Source organism: Trichoplusia ni, chromosome 12 (assembly GCF_003590095.1).
Source record: "Trichoplusia ni isolate ovarian cell line Hi5 chromosome 12, tn1, whole genome shotgun sequence".
Lineage (NCBI taxonomy): Eukaryota > Metazoa > Arthropoda > Insecta > Lepidoptera > Noctuidae > Trichoplusia > Trichoplusia ni.
In genome coordinates, this window is record NC_039489.1 from 3,864,777 (window position 1) to 3,881,843 (window position 17,067).

Sequence of the window (17,067 nt, forward strand, 5' to 3'; positions counted from 1 at the left end):
CGTGCACTGTACGCCAAGCAAGGTCAGATACGATGTGGCAAGTACCTAGGTATGATTGAAACATTTGGGTAGTTGGCCCTTTAGTGTATAAAATAATGCTCTCATTTGAAATAAATTGTAAGATCCATAGATAAGTTAATTTAGTACCGAAATCTTGAAAAAAGTCCGCACAACCTCTGAACTGATTTCTTGTTCTACTAAAAGATTTATATTATTTCACGTTACTTATGTCAAAAGTTTGTACCCATTGCTAATCAATAAAAAAACTTTAAAATCCTCAATTCACATGCTTTATTAAGACAAAAAATTGATACAAACATTAAGAAACACACAGAAATTAACTAACAAACTGAATACATAAACGAAACAAATCCTTAAGATATAACAAATCTACTAGAACATGCCAATACAACTAGAAGTACCCAACGCACTCTAATACGCCTAACGTGTCCAAAATCAACCGCTAATGACGGCAAAACAGTAGTTCTTGAAGAGTAAAGGCATCTCATCATCAGAGATAAAGTTCCTATCGGGCCTGACGCTGGCGAAATTGTTGTACTTGGGCTCGGCGATGAAGTTGTAACCAGATTCGGAACACTCCTTGATCCTGATGCAGTCTTTGTGAAGCTCGGTGATGGTGTATCCGGTGATGATGAAGGGAATCTTCAGTTTGAGGACGACGTTGATAGTTGAAGGCCAGGGATCCTTTCCGTTGTACACTGAGGATCTTTGGATGCTGGGGTTGAAGGCACATACTGCAAATAGTAAATATGTATGTCTATAGTTCAAATGGTTATCTCTTGGTAACTTGGTAGCTTGGTATCCAAGCCCAATTATTAATTTATTTGCTGTCTCGAATGGCATCAGGAAATTGAATTGACATTTTTCACAAGTAAGAAATTCACATGCCAAAACGTATGAACAAATAACTTGGCGATCAGACAGAATTTTTAGGCGAACTGATGCCTTGCCATTATATATTGACGTTTTCTCATGCGTAAATGAAGAAACACTAATATAAATCAAGAAATATGTTTTTGACTCTGAATTCTTTAAACATCTACGCACGGATTGATTTTGCTTATGAGCAGGATATATAATATATAATATCATATTTATATAAGTTTTGATTTCTATATATGAGTCTTTATAGCTCTAGTTTGACATGATCTTACCAATATCAGGATGGGAGAAGTCCTCGCTAGCCTTGTACTCGGCATACGTCCTCTTGTCTTGGAAGCTGAAGACAACGCGGCGCTTGTTCTGACGACAGTTCTCACACAACCTAGGAAAATAATGGCTGTTATCATAGGATAGCAAAACCTAGATCCATGCGTGCCTAATGATCCAAACAATACTACAAGAAAGAGATGGTATTATTACGATGAAGAGCAAACTAAGAGTATATTCTGTTTTATTTCCAATGCAATTTTATCAGGGTTCGCTTTTGATAATGAAATACTATCGAAATAATTTGACATTCAGTTTTTAACACATTTTAACGGAAGTTTTGACGCTCTCAGTTTCACTCCCTATTAAGACCCAATTGTGGATGAAAAAGTAAGTGTATTATGAAAAAAATAATACGGATCCAAAAACTATGGTAACAACTACAAACACTTGATTTCAAATTTTCCATTCAAAGAAATAAAGTCCATTGTTACTTGATCTTCCCCAACAATTCCAATGGTAAGTTCGAAGGGTTCAAGTTATAGTTGATGAGCACGACCCTCAGCTCCTGTAGGTCTGGTCTAAGGTGGAGGAAGAAGACTTCCCACTTGTTGAGGGCGTCGGCTTCGAACTGCAGCTCAGCACCCACCACGTGGATAGTGAAGGAGTTCGACTGAAAAAGATAAGCGAGTTTTTAGAACTTTTTTTACTAGCTGATGCCGCGGGACATAACAATGATGACCGATAATGATCCCTCGGGACACATTGATAAAAACTACCCTCTGTGATAATCTTGGTTTTAAACAATCTATGTACCATGTTTTGTCTAAATCCATCCAAACATCCTTATATACAAACTTTCTCGTCTATAAAATTAGTAAAATTTAATTTCTTTGCTTAAATGTGGGAGCTTGATAGTTATTTTTAAAGCTCATATCAAAGGGGTTGGGTTGAATTGTTACAATTAGTACAGAGTTTTTCATTTCAAACACAAAATTATCAATCATCTCGAAATTAAAACTTTTAAATAACTTCATAGAATTTGAGGTTACCAAGAAACATGTTCTTATCTCCTCTCCATTTAATGGACTTCTATTTCATATGTTAAACGACATGTTTCTTAGCCTTACCTTAAACACGCCGTTAGAGAGAGTCCCAAGCTTGTTCTTACACAGTTGATAGCAATACGCGGCTGTCAGCGGCGCAGTGGCCAGCTGTGTGAGGGCTGCGTATTGGATGTCATTCATATCTGGGACGAACAATTTAAATTTTAATAAAGAATATACAATTTTAAAGATATACTCTACAGGTAGGGCCTTCTTCGCTCGACTTTGGAAGGAGTGAAGATGTATTTTTTGACGCTTTGTAAATAATGTAATAGTATAATGTTTATTGTGTACCCATATTAACTGTTATATGTTTTTATTAAATGTTTTTTATATACGTATAAGATATGGTTTTCATAAAAAAAAGAAAAATAGGCCTTAAATACAGGTAGATCATTCGGATAAAGAAAGGATAACATTAGCACGACACAATTTTGTTTTTGAAGGTGCTATTTAGCCTACACCCGTACCGATATTTAGTAATCCATCCCATAACTTGTCACTTAAGGCACTAGAGTAATAAGTACTATTTAATGTTAAACTTTAATATTATTACCTACCAGCTTCGATTTCAAAGAATCAATTCCCAACGACCGCGACGCAGAAGCGAAACGCATCAAAAGAATGCAAATACAATCACACATACTTCAAAGCAAATTCAACTCCAACTCAAAGAACTTAAAGTCAAAAATTCTTTAAAGTTAGGAAACTAAGTCAAGTGGATTCGCTCTGGCTCTCCATTGAGGAATTAACCCTTGTTCACTAAGATTTACATAAAACGAAGATAATTAAGTGCATAATAAGTGAATGTCAAGAGCTTGTTAGCATGTACAATGTTGGGAGAAGGTACATCATGAATAATCCAGTAGTCATTAGTTATTTTAATTTCAACTTGGGTGCATGCTTTTAAAGGGAAAAAGTGAAATGTAAAGTGGTATTTTTGGTTTCTCTATTTTAGTTTAGTTCGGCCACCGTTTTGCTCAAAAGATATAAATACTTTTTGAAATTTATATTTTTCTTCATGGTTTTTATTTCCGACGACTTTCATTACGAATATTGGAAAGATGAACTGATGTATTCGATTCTAACGTGCAAACTTAAGTTTTTGATAAGAATATTTTTATAAGAACAAATATGCACAAATTACTTCAAACGAAAACTGGTTCAAACTTGATGATTTTATAGAACCACATGGCAGCTATTTAATGTTAAATAAAAAAGGATTGAAAAAAAACGATTCATCCACTCCGAAGTACTGAGGTACCAAGCATAAAAAACAAAATAGAGGCGAATTGAGAACTCTCTTCTTTATGAAGTCAGTTGTAAATAGGTTTGTGTCTCAACTCCCGATTTCAAGATATTTTCTCAAATAGAACAGTGCCCAAGTAACAAATAACGCACATAGATATATTGCCATGATAAATGAGATTTACTGCTCCACATGAATATGTTTCGGTGAAATATATTTGTGTTTAGTTTCCTTGTTATTTTAGAACTGCAATAATTCTGCGCTTGATTTGTTTGGTGGCAATAATGATACATATTTTGAAGCTGAGATCATAGCACAAAAATAACCTCTAGAATGTGTTAACCAAGTAAAAAATCGTAAGAGGCAGAAATCTTAAAAATAATTTGAAAAAAAAAATCCGAACATATGTTATTATGACTTTAGCAAAACTTTGCATCTTTCTAAGGGTAACAAACTTGTGTACATAATTGCAAAATATATTAGCAGTATGCGCTATGTATTAGTCTACATATATTTAACACAAACAAAACCGTGATTTTCACAATTACACTAAGCGGAATGTTAAAATGAAACATACTCGTAGTAACACATTTAATCTGGCTGTTGATTCTAATCTGTAATAATCAAGTTTAAAAGTTTCAGCTAAATGAAATCAGAGTACCATCTCACACACAAAAGGAATTATTAATTTCAACGTCAGAAACATGAGCCCACTCTCATTTTTAATCAGAATCACTCAGTTGCAGTAGTGATTTGCAAAATTGCAAATCATATTGGCCCCTCTAAAGGGGCTGACTTCATTATACAAAAATCTAGGTCAAAGAGGGCTGTGCCACCCTCAGCTACCGACGATGAATAAAATTTGAATCTTTTTTTACTCTTTATTTTGCACCCCTTTCTATTTTCTCTTTTAGAATTCATGCTTTGTAATTATTGTGTTCTGTTTGATGCAAAACATGTGGAGAATTGAATCGGTATTCCCAGGGTAAGGATAGGCGTATCAAGAGATATCTGAGTATGTTAGGGTAATAGCGAAAAATACGATTATTTATAGTTTTTTTTTTTAAATCTTGTGATTTTTACTGTACCAAGGACGCCAATACGATATATAAATATTAATTTACTCTCTCATCCCAAAATTTTACTAAAGACTCATTCTATGAATTGAGTGATTATATCCAAAGTTTGTTTTTCCAAATACTATATTTTTTGGTCATATCTATAACTCTTTTGTGTACAAACTCACCAATTTTCTCCTCATACATGGACGCGAGGACCTCATTAATCTTCTCCGGGATTTGCTGCGGTTCCTTCAAAACTCTGGTGGGGAGCTTCGGCTCCAACCGGCCCTGGGTCTGCTGGTAGCTCACCAGCTTCTCATACAGGGAGTAGGACTTGCACCAGCGGGCGTGAGTGTTGGGAAAGTGGTCAGCGTTGTCCGAGCAATACGACATCTGTGGTCGAAATAATTGCGTTAGTTTTGAAAGAGCTGTAGACAAACTAGGATTAGATTTTTTGGTAGAGAGTAAACTGTTATCCTGCGCCATAAAAACTAGAGTAACCAAAAACTTTTTCACGGTATATCCTATAAACTTTATTGATGTTGCAATCGACGTTTTTGCCAATCAGAGGTCTCTTAATTCTTCAACTGAATTCGGCTTATGAAAAACAGAGAACTTGATGTGAGTCAATAAACTAAGCATATCCTTTGTTGGTTTCCTGCCGTATCTCCAGAAGTTGACTCACCTGTCCGCACTCCTGGCAGTCGCTCAGCTTGTTCTGCCTCCACTCCCTGCAAGGCACGTGGGCGCAGACCCTCGGGTATAGTAGGGCCTCCTGCTCCCACGGCACCAACCTTCGCTTCAGCACCTTCTCACATGAAACTATCATCTGCATCCTGATCAGACGGTAGTCATGCCCGGTCAGGTTCTTTGCGTCGGCGTAGATGTGTTTTTGATCTGTTAAGAACATTATATGATCATTTAAAAGTAGTAAATTCTTGATACCAAACTAAGAGGTCTCTGATAGCTCACCCTTCAGGTGAACGATGGTTGAGACAGCGAAGCACAACGCCTGATGCTGCGGCCAATCTTCATCCTTATGCTTATTACTGCAGTAGAACAGCAAGTTGCAAAAACTACAAGGAACGCGACATCCACTCAAAGCCTTCTTACAAACATGACAAGCGCTCTGAAGAAAAACTTTCCTAAAACTATACTTGTAAACAAAATCATCATTATCATTAATCTTATAATCCTTACTAAAGTCTTTCATTTTATTGTTCGTCTGGGTATTCTTGGACTGTTTCCTTTCAACTTCCACAGAATCTTTTATCTTTACTTTGGCAGTGATTTCATTTGGTATTTTATCTTTTTCCTTTTTGTAATCCCTTCTATTCGATGGTACAGGAATATCGTGGTGACTTAGCAAGTTTTTTGGCGGCGAAACAGTTTTTTTTTCTTCATCCGGTGCTATTATGTTAATTTTTGGGTTATTTTGTTCCTGAGATTCCTTGACTATGATTTCAAAGGTTTTGTTTACGTCATCAACGCTTGACGTTAGGGCATCTTCAAAATTTTCAATCGGTTCATAGTCTGAATGAATGTCTTCTTGGGTTGTAGAATCTAAGCCACCTGACTGTTGTTTTCCCTTTTGTTTTGTTTCACCTTTGTTTTGATTATCACTTTTATTTTCAGTTTTGGACTCAGTCTTTTCTTCCTTCTTTGGCTCTTGTGTTGTCTGAGATTGTGTAGTTGTTGATGTACTTGATGTGCTGCTACTCTGTGGTGTGGCCGTCATTGGAGTTTCTTGCTTGCCTTTCTTCTTCTTATTTTTCCCTTTCTGATCTTTCCTTGCAGGACACACTGGGGGTACGTCTGCTGGTGATTCTATAATTTGCTCTTTTGCTTTTAATTCTTTTTCATCGTCCTTAACGTTTTCAGGTGTCGCTACTGCAGATGGCTTTATTTCCGGTGCTGGTAATGGAATGGGACTTTTGGGTCTTTCGATAATCTTTTGTTCTTCAGTCAAAGTTTTTTTAGCAGTAAATGAAGTATCAACTGGCTGAGGTTCTACAGACTTTTCTTTTACTATAGCCGTAGGTTCCACTGGTGGTTCATCAATAAAAGGTATAAACAAATTGTCTGGCTTTTTATCCGCTTTTACTTCGTGTTTTTTCTGCTTCTTTGATGACTTTTTGCTTTGATCTGCCGCAGTCTTTTTTTCTTCGGCCATAATCTGTTGTAATGTAGCCATGGCCGGTTTACTCGTTTCTTCGGGTGCTGGTGTAATTTCAGCCACTCCTAATGGTATAATGGAACTTTCTTTAGTATCAGTCTTTTTATCGACATCTTGACAAACACTGGACACTGGCGGTGTGTCAAATAAAATATTAGAAATTCGTTCTGATTGTTGTTTGGTTGCTTCAAATTGTTTTTCAAGAGTATCCTCGCTTTTCTCTATCGATGTTAGTTCAGCTAAAGACCTTTCTATAGATAGTCTTAATTCCTCCATATCTTGATTAACTTCCATCATCTTTGATTTCAGATCTGTTTTCTCTTCTCTCGGGGGTGAAGCCTCCGTGGATTTTGCTGTTTCAGGGGACTTAATACTCGAATCAATATTAGCAGGTGCTTTAATGTCAGGTGTGAGTATGGATCCTAGCGTCACTGGCTGTACTGGAAATATTTCCCTTATAACAGTGTTGTTGTTAGGATCGATTAGCTGTTGACTTGTAGCACGTGGATAAGTTATATCTGGGACTGCATCGGATGGGGTTAATTCAGGCTCACCTGGTTTGATGCTACTGATTTCTATATCATACATCTTTGTTATATTAGAAGCGTCAATACTTTCTGACAAACTTTGTTGGGTAGTTTCCTCGGGTGTACTAGTTTCTTTAAGAACTTCTTCAGGTTTTGGAGAGACAGACAACTCTTCAATTTGCGTATCTGTCCTTTTTGGAGGCTTAGGAGATTTTTTTCGTTTTTTTCCTTTATCAGTCTTCTGTTTATCATCAGTCTTTTGTGTATCTTCTTTGGTGAATTCCTTTTCTTCAGCTACATTTTCAGGGGTTAACAATACTTTTCCTTGAAATTCAGCTTGTTCAGGAGGTTTAATAATTTCTTTTGCTTCAACCTTTGGTATCGGCGTTGTTGGTCTTTCACATTTTTCACTCACAATATTAAAACCTAGTTGTTCCGCTTGCGGTGTTAATATTTCACTGATAACAGGTAATGGCTCCTTCAAAACATCTTCTTTTACATCTGATTGTTTAATGTCTGGACTCTTTTGTTCTTGTATATCAAGTGATTTTGGCATTTTAGAAGCCTTTTTCCTTTTTTTACCCATTGCTTTCTCTGCGAGCAACTCGAACTCTTGAGCAATTAGTTTTTCATCTTCATCAGGGGGTAGTAAAGGAATATCTGTAATATCGGGCAACGGCGTCTCAGCCTCAATTTTCACATCTTTCTCTTGTACAGGCACTTCTTGTTCAGTTCGTTCAATTATTGGCGCTCGACTCGGTACTTCTTCAATTTTCATTGTTTCTGGAATAAGTTCGGAAATACTTGTTTCTGGCAACAAAGGTTCTTGCATTTCTTGTTTTCCCTTACGCTTCTTTTCTACAGGCTTTGCAATTTTCGCTTTAGGCTTTGGACTCTCTTTGTCAAGTGGTTTAGGTGCTTCTGTTAAGGCAGTTTCTTTAGGCATATCTTCTTGAGCAGCCACAGCAATTTCTTGTATTGATTGTGGAGTTATTTCTTGTTGGGGTTTTTCTACATCTACTGATGGTAAAGTATGTTCTGCAATAGGTTTATCTATCTTCGGGCTTTCTTCGGGCTTTTGAGTTTGTTTTTTATCTTTCTTGTTCTTCTTTTTACCTTTGCCGTCCAGCATAGGTGCTTCTTTGTCCTGCTCTTCAAGCTTAGCAGGTGTTGGTTGATCAGATTTTATCTCTAATTTACTCACTTCTGGCTGCGTAGCTTCCAATGAAATAATATTATCCTGACCTTTTTCTTCTACTTTGGGTTCTACAGTTTCGTCTTTATCGTCCAGAATCTTCTGGAAAGCAGAAGTACATGAAATTTCTTCTTTGTCAGACCGTTCTGAATCGTTACGCTTCTTTTTGTTTTTCTTCTTTTTCGCTGGTTTTACTTCTGGCTCTACTGATTCTGTTTTTAGAAACTCCTGTTTAGCATCTTCTTTCTCTTCTTGTTTAATTTCAGAAGGAAGATTTTGAACTTCTTCTTCGGGCGGAATAGGTTCTTCAGATTTCTGTTCTGCATTTTTCTTTTTATTCTTCTTTTTACGAGTTGTCGGTGTTATTGGAAGTAAATCTTCTGGTTTGTCTTCTTCTGGAACATCAGATTTCTCCGGAGGTTGCTCTTTATCACCTTCTTTGGATATTTCTTCGAAATCATCGAAGTCGTCATCTTTGCCTTTTTTCTTCTTACCTCTGTTCCGTTTAGGTTTTTTCGGTGAATCTTCATCCTTCGTTTCGATAGCGGGTTTGATATTTTCACTCACAATTTCCGGCACTCTCTCGGGGGCACTTTCAACTTTTTCTTCCGGGATTTGGACATTATCACTAACAGTCGGCACATCTTCTTTTTTATCACCAATCACCAACTCCTCAATTTTATCCCCACTAGGCACCTCTTTCTCATCCTGCGAAGGACTCGGATTAGGAACTTTCCCTTTTTTATGTTTCCCCTTTTTATTCATTTCCGCAAGGGATTCACGACTAACTTTTACGGGGAAATCGGAGTGACTGAGCTTCTAAATACAGATTTTATCTGACCGATATGTTGGGCCGCATTTCTAGTCACAAATGTCCACCTGAAATTACTAAATGTCAGTTGGTTATGGAACACAGGAGTTTGAGCTTTATTTTGTATTGCTTAAAGTATTGTTTTATTTGTTCTAGTTTTAAAATTGTGCATGCTCCCAGTCATAAGGAAGAGACTGGTGCCAAAAGTGCATGTATATGTTACGTAGAGACGTTCTATAAATACGCGAAATATATTCCAATTGATTTTCGATACTCCGATCATTTGACAATTTGACATATTGACGTTTGAGATCAACAAAAGAAAATGAGAACGATCAATCATGTCTAATAAATTACAAAGTAATATTAATTGTATTGTTTTGGATACCGAAATAGCGAGCATTGTTTCGTTGGATGCAATTACGCATACTTTTATAACGTAAAAATGATGAAGGTATTGTATTATAACATGAGTTTACTATCATTATTTTGTAATTTTTAAGGGGAACAATTCCGCCATACTTAATTTTTACTTTAACCATTGACCAACCACCTCACAAAAGTGCTAATTTCTTAGTGTTCTTGTAACATTTCTCATTGCTCCTCTGCTCCTGTTGACATTAGCGTGATAGTATGTATCCTATAGCCTTCCTCAATCAATGAGGTAATTAAACACTGAAGTATTATTTAAATTGGACCCATAGTTAACGACGATAGCGACTCCAAGCAAACAAACAAACTCTTCAGCTTAATTCCATAAGTATAGATGACACATATCCTTTACATTTAAAGCACAATATAAACGAAAAAACAGCTATTCACTTACAATAGATACTTGGACAACAAAACCAAGTATTGTATAAAAAAACTCTCAATACAATAATACAATAGGAATCGCGAAACTCCAATATCATTGTATTGTCACAATCAATCCTTTACTCTGACCTACATAAATCTTTTATGGGTCCCTAGTTACTTGGGAACAACTGTCATATGGTATACTATTCGACCCACATGCACAACATACAATATAAAAATACATTCAATTCTAAACCTTATTCCTATAAAAATGAAAGCTAGTACGAATTTCGTAAACTACGATTTTAAAACTATTTTATGAACGCAGTTCTTACTTGAAATGTTAAGCGAATTTGAACTTTGTGTCTTGAATGCAAGAATTAAGGTTGTGTTTGACGATGGTGTAAGGTAGTTTGGTGTTTGCCCCTTTTACAAATGCTAATTCAAGGCGTACAACCCCAAGTAAAAAGGCCGGGAGCTGTATTTTTTATTATTATGCCGTATTATTTTTGCTTGCCACTTTATTTATATTTTGTCCCCATTTTAGAGATGTGTTTTTAATGAATTGAACAATATTATACTCGTCTTAATTTTAATTTTGTCATAGATTTGGTTTAAATATCAATTGTTCCGTTTTAATTTTATGCTAATAACGTTTTAATAATGGCAGATGTACAATATCCAAAGAGCTTTCAACTTACTGACCAAAAAATAAAATTAATGTCCTGTTTCAATCAACTACGAACGAGAAACAACCCAATCTCTAGACCTGACAATAACAAATTCAAAGTCATACATTTGTCGATTTTCATACAAAATAATATTACTATACTCACCCAGTAAACACAAATACAAACAACGTGTACAATATGTAAAAACACAAACTTCACCAGCCGAATATACAAAGAGGCTTGCAAAATAAAACATTTATCATTTCACAGCAACTCTCGTTAAAGATGAATTATTCAACATCTCATCAGAGCGAGAGCGAAAGTATGAAATATTAGCTTTACCCGTAGCTTCACTTGAATATTACTTCTTTCGTCAAATAAAAAATAAGCTATGACCTCTTTAGAGCTAATACGAATAGAAAATGTTTTAGGCCTCATTAGCTTCTGAGATTTTGATTGATTACGCAACCGGTTTGACAAGAATTATTATACGCAAAAAAAACTGTTCATCGATACAATTAGATCGAAGATTGATTTCGTGCATTTTGGGAAGAATTTTCCAGCAGTGGACGAATTTTGGCTGATGATGATGATATAATACCATTAATACAATGAAAAATTCAAGGAGCTCCTGGCTAAGCTATAACCGCATAAGTGAATTGTTCACAGATTAAGCTACGCTTGACGAGGTCGGTCCATAAATGGGTGACCATCTTTGTCATAACGAGTTCCATGTCATGAAAAGTCTGACGACCAGTCTAACCAAGGTGTAACGTGTTGCCTAGGTAACTGGGTTGAGGAGGTCAGATAGGCAGTCGCTCCTTGTAAAACAGTGGTACTTAGCCGAATCCGGTTAGACTGGAAGCCGACCCCAACATAGAAAAGGCTAGGCCGATGAAAACCATGAAAAATTCAAACCTCAGACTGGAAAATAATCATATTATTATATGCATTTTGCAAATATAATCGGAGAGCATTGCATTCCTCTCCATCACAAGTTTTCCAGCCACTTGCACAATGCTGTCTACCCATTTTGTTACTGAGCTTCTTCTTTTCCTTTGCCTAAAGGTCCGGACAACAAGTCAATCTTTTACATAAAAAATATATAAAAAGGATGAAAATGATGCTATATATTAATTCGTCTAGTATGGAACGTATATTGGCTTCCAAAAGTGAATGCGTAAAGTAAAAGGGGTTGACGCAGATTATGATAAAATACGAGCAATCTTGTGGAAGGGTTCCTTATTACCCAGTAAAGGGAACTGGGTCGAGGAGGTCAAACTTTGACAGCTTACTTGATACATGGAAGTGTCATAAAAATGATGTAAGCATACTCAAATCATTTTTTTTAACAGTTAAATGCAGATTACTTTAGCACAAGTTCAAACCAAAATTCATTAATTCAAATTAGGCTACTAAGTAGCACTTTCTGAAGGTCAGATTACATTGGACAGCACCCAGTTTCGCCTACCCTTTATTGTTGTTAAATTAAGAATTATTATTTGTCAAGATTTTAAGAACTTCCAGCCAAGCTAAGGGTTAATATTTACTATGTTATTAGCCATCACTAAGAGCATCGACTAAGAGCGATAATAAAACAATAATAAAAAAACAACATAAATATCAGTCAAGCAGTTACCGATTAATATGGTTATTATTAGTAACATAGTTACATGAAAATATCTAACAAAATTGAGTGTAACCGAAAGTGACGTATCCAGTGACTTAAAGCATAGGTGAGGCAACTGCAGTAATAATCGAATCCAAAACAAAGTATTTGACGTAGCGAAAAAGAAAAACCATCTTTCAAACCCAACAAGACCTGTCACATAAACTATTTCCGAACAATATTTCGCAATCCCAACTCCCGGCCTACATCCGAGCGACGCGCGCGACAGAGACGACAGACAAAACTAATTACAATGCGTGCAAAGGACAGCATACTAGAACTACTCAAACTTCTCGAGTGCGAGCGAGAGGGAATAGTAGTCGAAACTAATTATATTGCGCGCATGACGAAGCGATTAGTATGGAGTGCGATTTATTGTCGCGGAATGCAACAGCTGTTGCGATTTTTTTGTTGTGTTTTGATATCGTAATGAAATATGACGGTCTTTGGGAATCGTTGAAACGAAATAAGCTGGATTTATCCTTTATCGAATTAATCGCAAGAAAATGTTTTTTTAAACAATACCATTATTGACACGGTAGCTAATTTCAATACTTGTACGTTAATTATTCTGCAAAATGCCATTCTCACATCAAAGGACAATAATAATTGTATGTATGTTTATTCTGCGGAAATATTCGCGGCTCCAGCTAATATTTAAATGTAAAACAGAGTCTGTCTCTACACTAGTATCTTTATCAAGTACTCTCACACATGGCGTGTGCTCGGGACAGCGGCTGCACAGAGTAGTGTACAATTGATTCATCATAAAAGGTTTATGTATACGGTATTGCGTGCGATTATATGTGCAAACAATTCTAATTCACATGATACTACGATGTTTATTTAATCATTGTTGAAACGCATCGACTTCTAAATTATTAGGACTTATAATAATGTGTTATTAACTTCTGAAAATTATTGAAATAAAAATGTCCTATTTCAACATAATAATCAATGAATATAGCTATCAAAAGTATGTGTTTTAACATAACTGAACAGAAACGACGATTATATCAGATAAGAAGTAAAAACTTATTTACAAAATATGTTATTTAGGTATGATCTGTACACTTTTAATATTATAAAGCACTTCGCTAAATAAGTAACGTTTCCTCTGTACCTACACTACTCTGTGACATGCAAATAATGAAGGGTCCATTCCATGTCCGACTGAATTATTCTGTCGTGTCATAAAAACCGTGTTCGTAAAGATTACAATGTGGATTGCGTGCCGTTCCCTTAATGGCTGGCTTAGATTCGATTCCCGTGCGACGGATTTTTGTAATGTAACACGCTTTTGTATAACAAAGGGGTGAAGGGTGATTTTTGGATCGCGTGTCTCGAATGTATTTTGGGATTACGTGAAAATCGTGTTAAGTGTGCTTTAACGTAATCTGAAACTGAAGAGACGTATTTATTTTAATGTTAAAAGTAGGGCACGAATTGTTTTTGATGTAACATATTGTAATAGTAATTAATTAGAAAAAAAAATCATTCTATATGATGTAGTATGATTGAGTATGAAGAATAAATGTTTAGACGATATTTCTGGAAAGGAAAGGCGCCATTTATTAGTAAGTCATTTTTTTCGTCGGTCATGCTCCGACCTCGGGTCTCGGTATCCTAATTTGAATACACATACAGCGATTTTAAAGTGAAGGGTCTTTTGAAAACACGATGTCAGTGATATACTTTAATAATCATTTCTGTGTGTTTAAAAAATATATTTTTGAGAAAATCATTGAATTCTCATAGAAAAATGGTCTTCTCTGTATCACTCGTTATCAACTTTGTCATAATTATGCTGTTAAAAATTATTGGAAATTTTCAAGATTTAATTCTTAGTGAAAGTTTAACTTGCGAAGAAACGATGCAATTGCAGAAATAATTTGTAGAGTGCCTATTAAGTATAAGGGAACAAGATGATCAAGGACCCTTATTTCAATTTTCAGTTTACTACGGGTTACTAACGCGCGCCATTTGCTCGGGAACCGAAGTCGCTTATGCTGAGCTGACGAAACGGTAGGCAAGCAAGTCGGTCGTGGTCTCTTCGTCAGTCGTTACTTTTTGTAATGAAAATTACTATAAAAATCATTACATGGCATTTAACGACATTTAAATAATTATAGCAGGTAGTATTGTAAGTACATATGTATATCCAACTGTAATCCTTACAAGACCACATATCTGTACTAAAGCTCTTCTTTATTCAAGGGTGAAATGAATATCTTATCAATGTATCCGTGTTGATGAATTTTATATAGGTCGGATGCGGGAAAGCTTCACATTTCAGCTATCCGTATGTTGAAGACATGTTTAGTAATCGCACAGTGAAATTGAAGGGCGTTGTGATATGTCGTCTATATATGTTGATAGTGATGTTACTGATTTAACTTTGTCTGCAAAACCGTCACGTTGTTAAGTATAATTTTAATTACACTCATCGGCCTACTTTATGGTCGCCTACCAGACTAACCGGATTCAGCTAAGTACCAGTGATTTACAAGGAGCGACTATCTAGCTTCTTTTCGATTCTTCTCCATAGGAATGAAATTTTTGAACCGTCTACCTAAAATCTTTTCTGTAACATTTGAAGTGAATATAGATTCTTATACATGAGAATATTTTGGAAAGAAATTGGAACGCCAGATCGGATTCAAACTCCTAGCTCAACTCACTAACATTTGAAACTTTATTGCATACTTCATTTGAAAATGCAATCATAAAGATTCTAGACGTCGATTATTTGAGTCTAGATTGAAAACTATCCGACCTACTTCCAGATTTAGAGTACGCGTAAACAATGGTTGCGGAGTGCTGGTTAAATTTATACACCGCAAGATCTGTTACTCTTAGTACAATGACCTATTAGCGTGGTATCTTATTACTTACTAACTCTTTATACATATATCTATAAATGATTGTAGAATGTTAAGTCATTACACCTACTCACTTTGGCTTTCTTGGTCGGTAATGTATGATTCCAAAAATTTCAGCCTAAGCCCAATATGAAGTAGTATGGAAACATATTTACACAGCCCTCCGTATCTCTCCTTCACCGCTTCCTAAGTGCGCTGGTTCAATATCAAATCGAATTCTTACTCTTTTTCAATATGAAGACCCTTCGTCGATGGAAATTTACAAGCCAGTTTGTTAAAATATAGGTATAGCTAATTAATTTATATTTGATTATTGAAGTGCTTGTAACAGACAACTTTGAAGCTCTACTTTAAATAACTAAACTGAAACGATTAATTATTGTGGCGCAAGAACATCATCTAAAAAAGTTACGAAACCTCCACTTTCAAATTACAATTAATGTCTCCACAAAGTAGGTTTACATCAAAAGTGGTTCCATACAACCTATACGTCCTTTGATTTATATGACACAAGTCTGGCAACACGTTTAACGTAAGCCTAACGTAACATAGATGGGGTGCAATAGAACAAACACTACCCCCCCCCGCCCCGCGAACGTCAATAAATTGATCCTATGCACTCTCCCCCCTCCCGCACCCCTCTCGCATCTACCTCACAGCCTGGTGAATCTATCATCTATCGGCTTAGCACTGTGAATGTTTGGTGAATAGAATAGTGATGGAATTACTGCGTAATGCCCCTTAGTAGATTAATTGAAAATGTTATTTGTGTACATTTTAATGCAATTTGTATACCAGTACTAGTCTCCAGAGAATTTTATATTTTTTGTGTAATACACATGCAGGTCTGTTAAGAACTTCGAAAGCAAAAAATACCTTTACACATCACTATCTCACAGTTGTGTCTCACTGCTCGTGTATACATTATTTTAAAACCGCTACCGCATTAAGACGTTTAATCCTTCTGTCGCAAGGGCTTTGCCAGACACCAGTCGCAAACGCAAAGACGCCCAGACTTAGAACAAGCGTTAATGCCATTTGGTTTTAGCGTTATGACATTTAACACTTGACTATCCGAGCAATGAAAAACAAATTGTAAAATTCGGTTCAGACCAAAACAAGACGAGCAATATCGATAAATACGCTATACTAAAACGTTGCATCATTTAAATAAGTATCGTGCTCGATTTATAAAATTAATTAATTCTCAAATAATAAACCAAACAGACATTTGGTCTCATATTCCAGTTTAATTTGACTAGTTATGTATCAGCGCAGCTCAGTGCTGAGTTTAACGTTCCTATAAAAGCCTAAAAAATGGGAAAAAATATAAAACCGTGTGTATGTATACTGGTTAACAGAAAGAGGCTACAAGTAGTAGGTATATAGAAGGAAAAACTCAGTTAAAAAAATCTAAAATAATACTGAAATATATCATCATCATCATCAGCCTTTCGCAGTCCACTGCTGGACATAGGCCTCTCCAAGTGCACGCCACTGAAATATATCAGGCGTTTATTTATTTAATACGCATTTGCATAAAACATCAGACCACCAATTATTATTAGAGTCTCTATTATAACATTGATTATTTTTTTATGTGGCTAAAGAAGGAGTTAACCACAATATAAAACTGCCAAAGAATATATAAAACCCAACCGGCCAATTTGTTAAAAGGAATAAAAACAAAAAACGATAAACATCTATCTTACTTACACAGTACAATTTTCGGGAGTCCCCTTAATCTTGCCG

At 35.8% G+C, this 17,067-nt stretch overlaps 1 protein-coding gene across 1 annotated transcript; it reads right to left on the reverse strand.

The window, feature by feature from the left end:
* Nucleotides 1-272: 272 nt before the first annotated feature.
* Nucleotides 273-9,323, reverse strand: LOC113499183 (titin-like). Its single transcript, XM_026879554.1, has 7 exons — nucleotides 5,559-9,323; nucleotides 5,272-5,483; nucleotides 4,772-4,979; nucleotides 2,301-2,419; nucleotides 1,665-1,843; nucleotides 1,176-1,285; nucleotides 273-755 (listed from the first exon to the last, which is right to left on the reverse strand). The coding sequence occupies exons 1-7, from the start codon at nucleotides 9,247-9,249 to the stop codon at nucleotides 457-459; spliced, it is 4,818 nt and encodes a 1,605-aa protein (XP_026735355.1). The 5' UTR covers nucleotides 9,250-9,323; the 3' UTR covers nucleotides 273-456.
* Nucleotides 9,324-17,067: the final 7,744 nt, after the last annotated feature.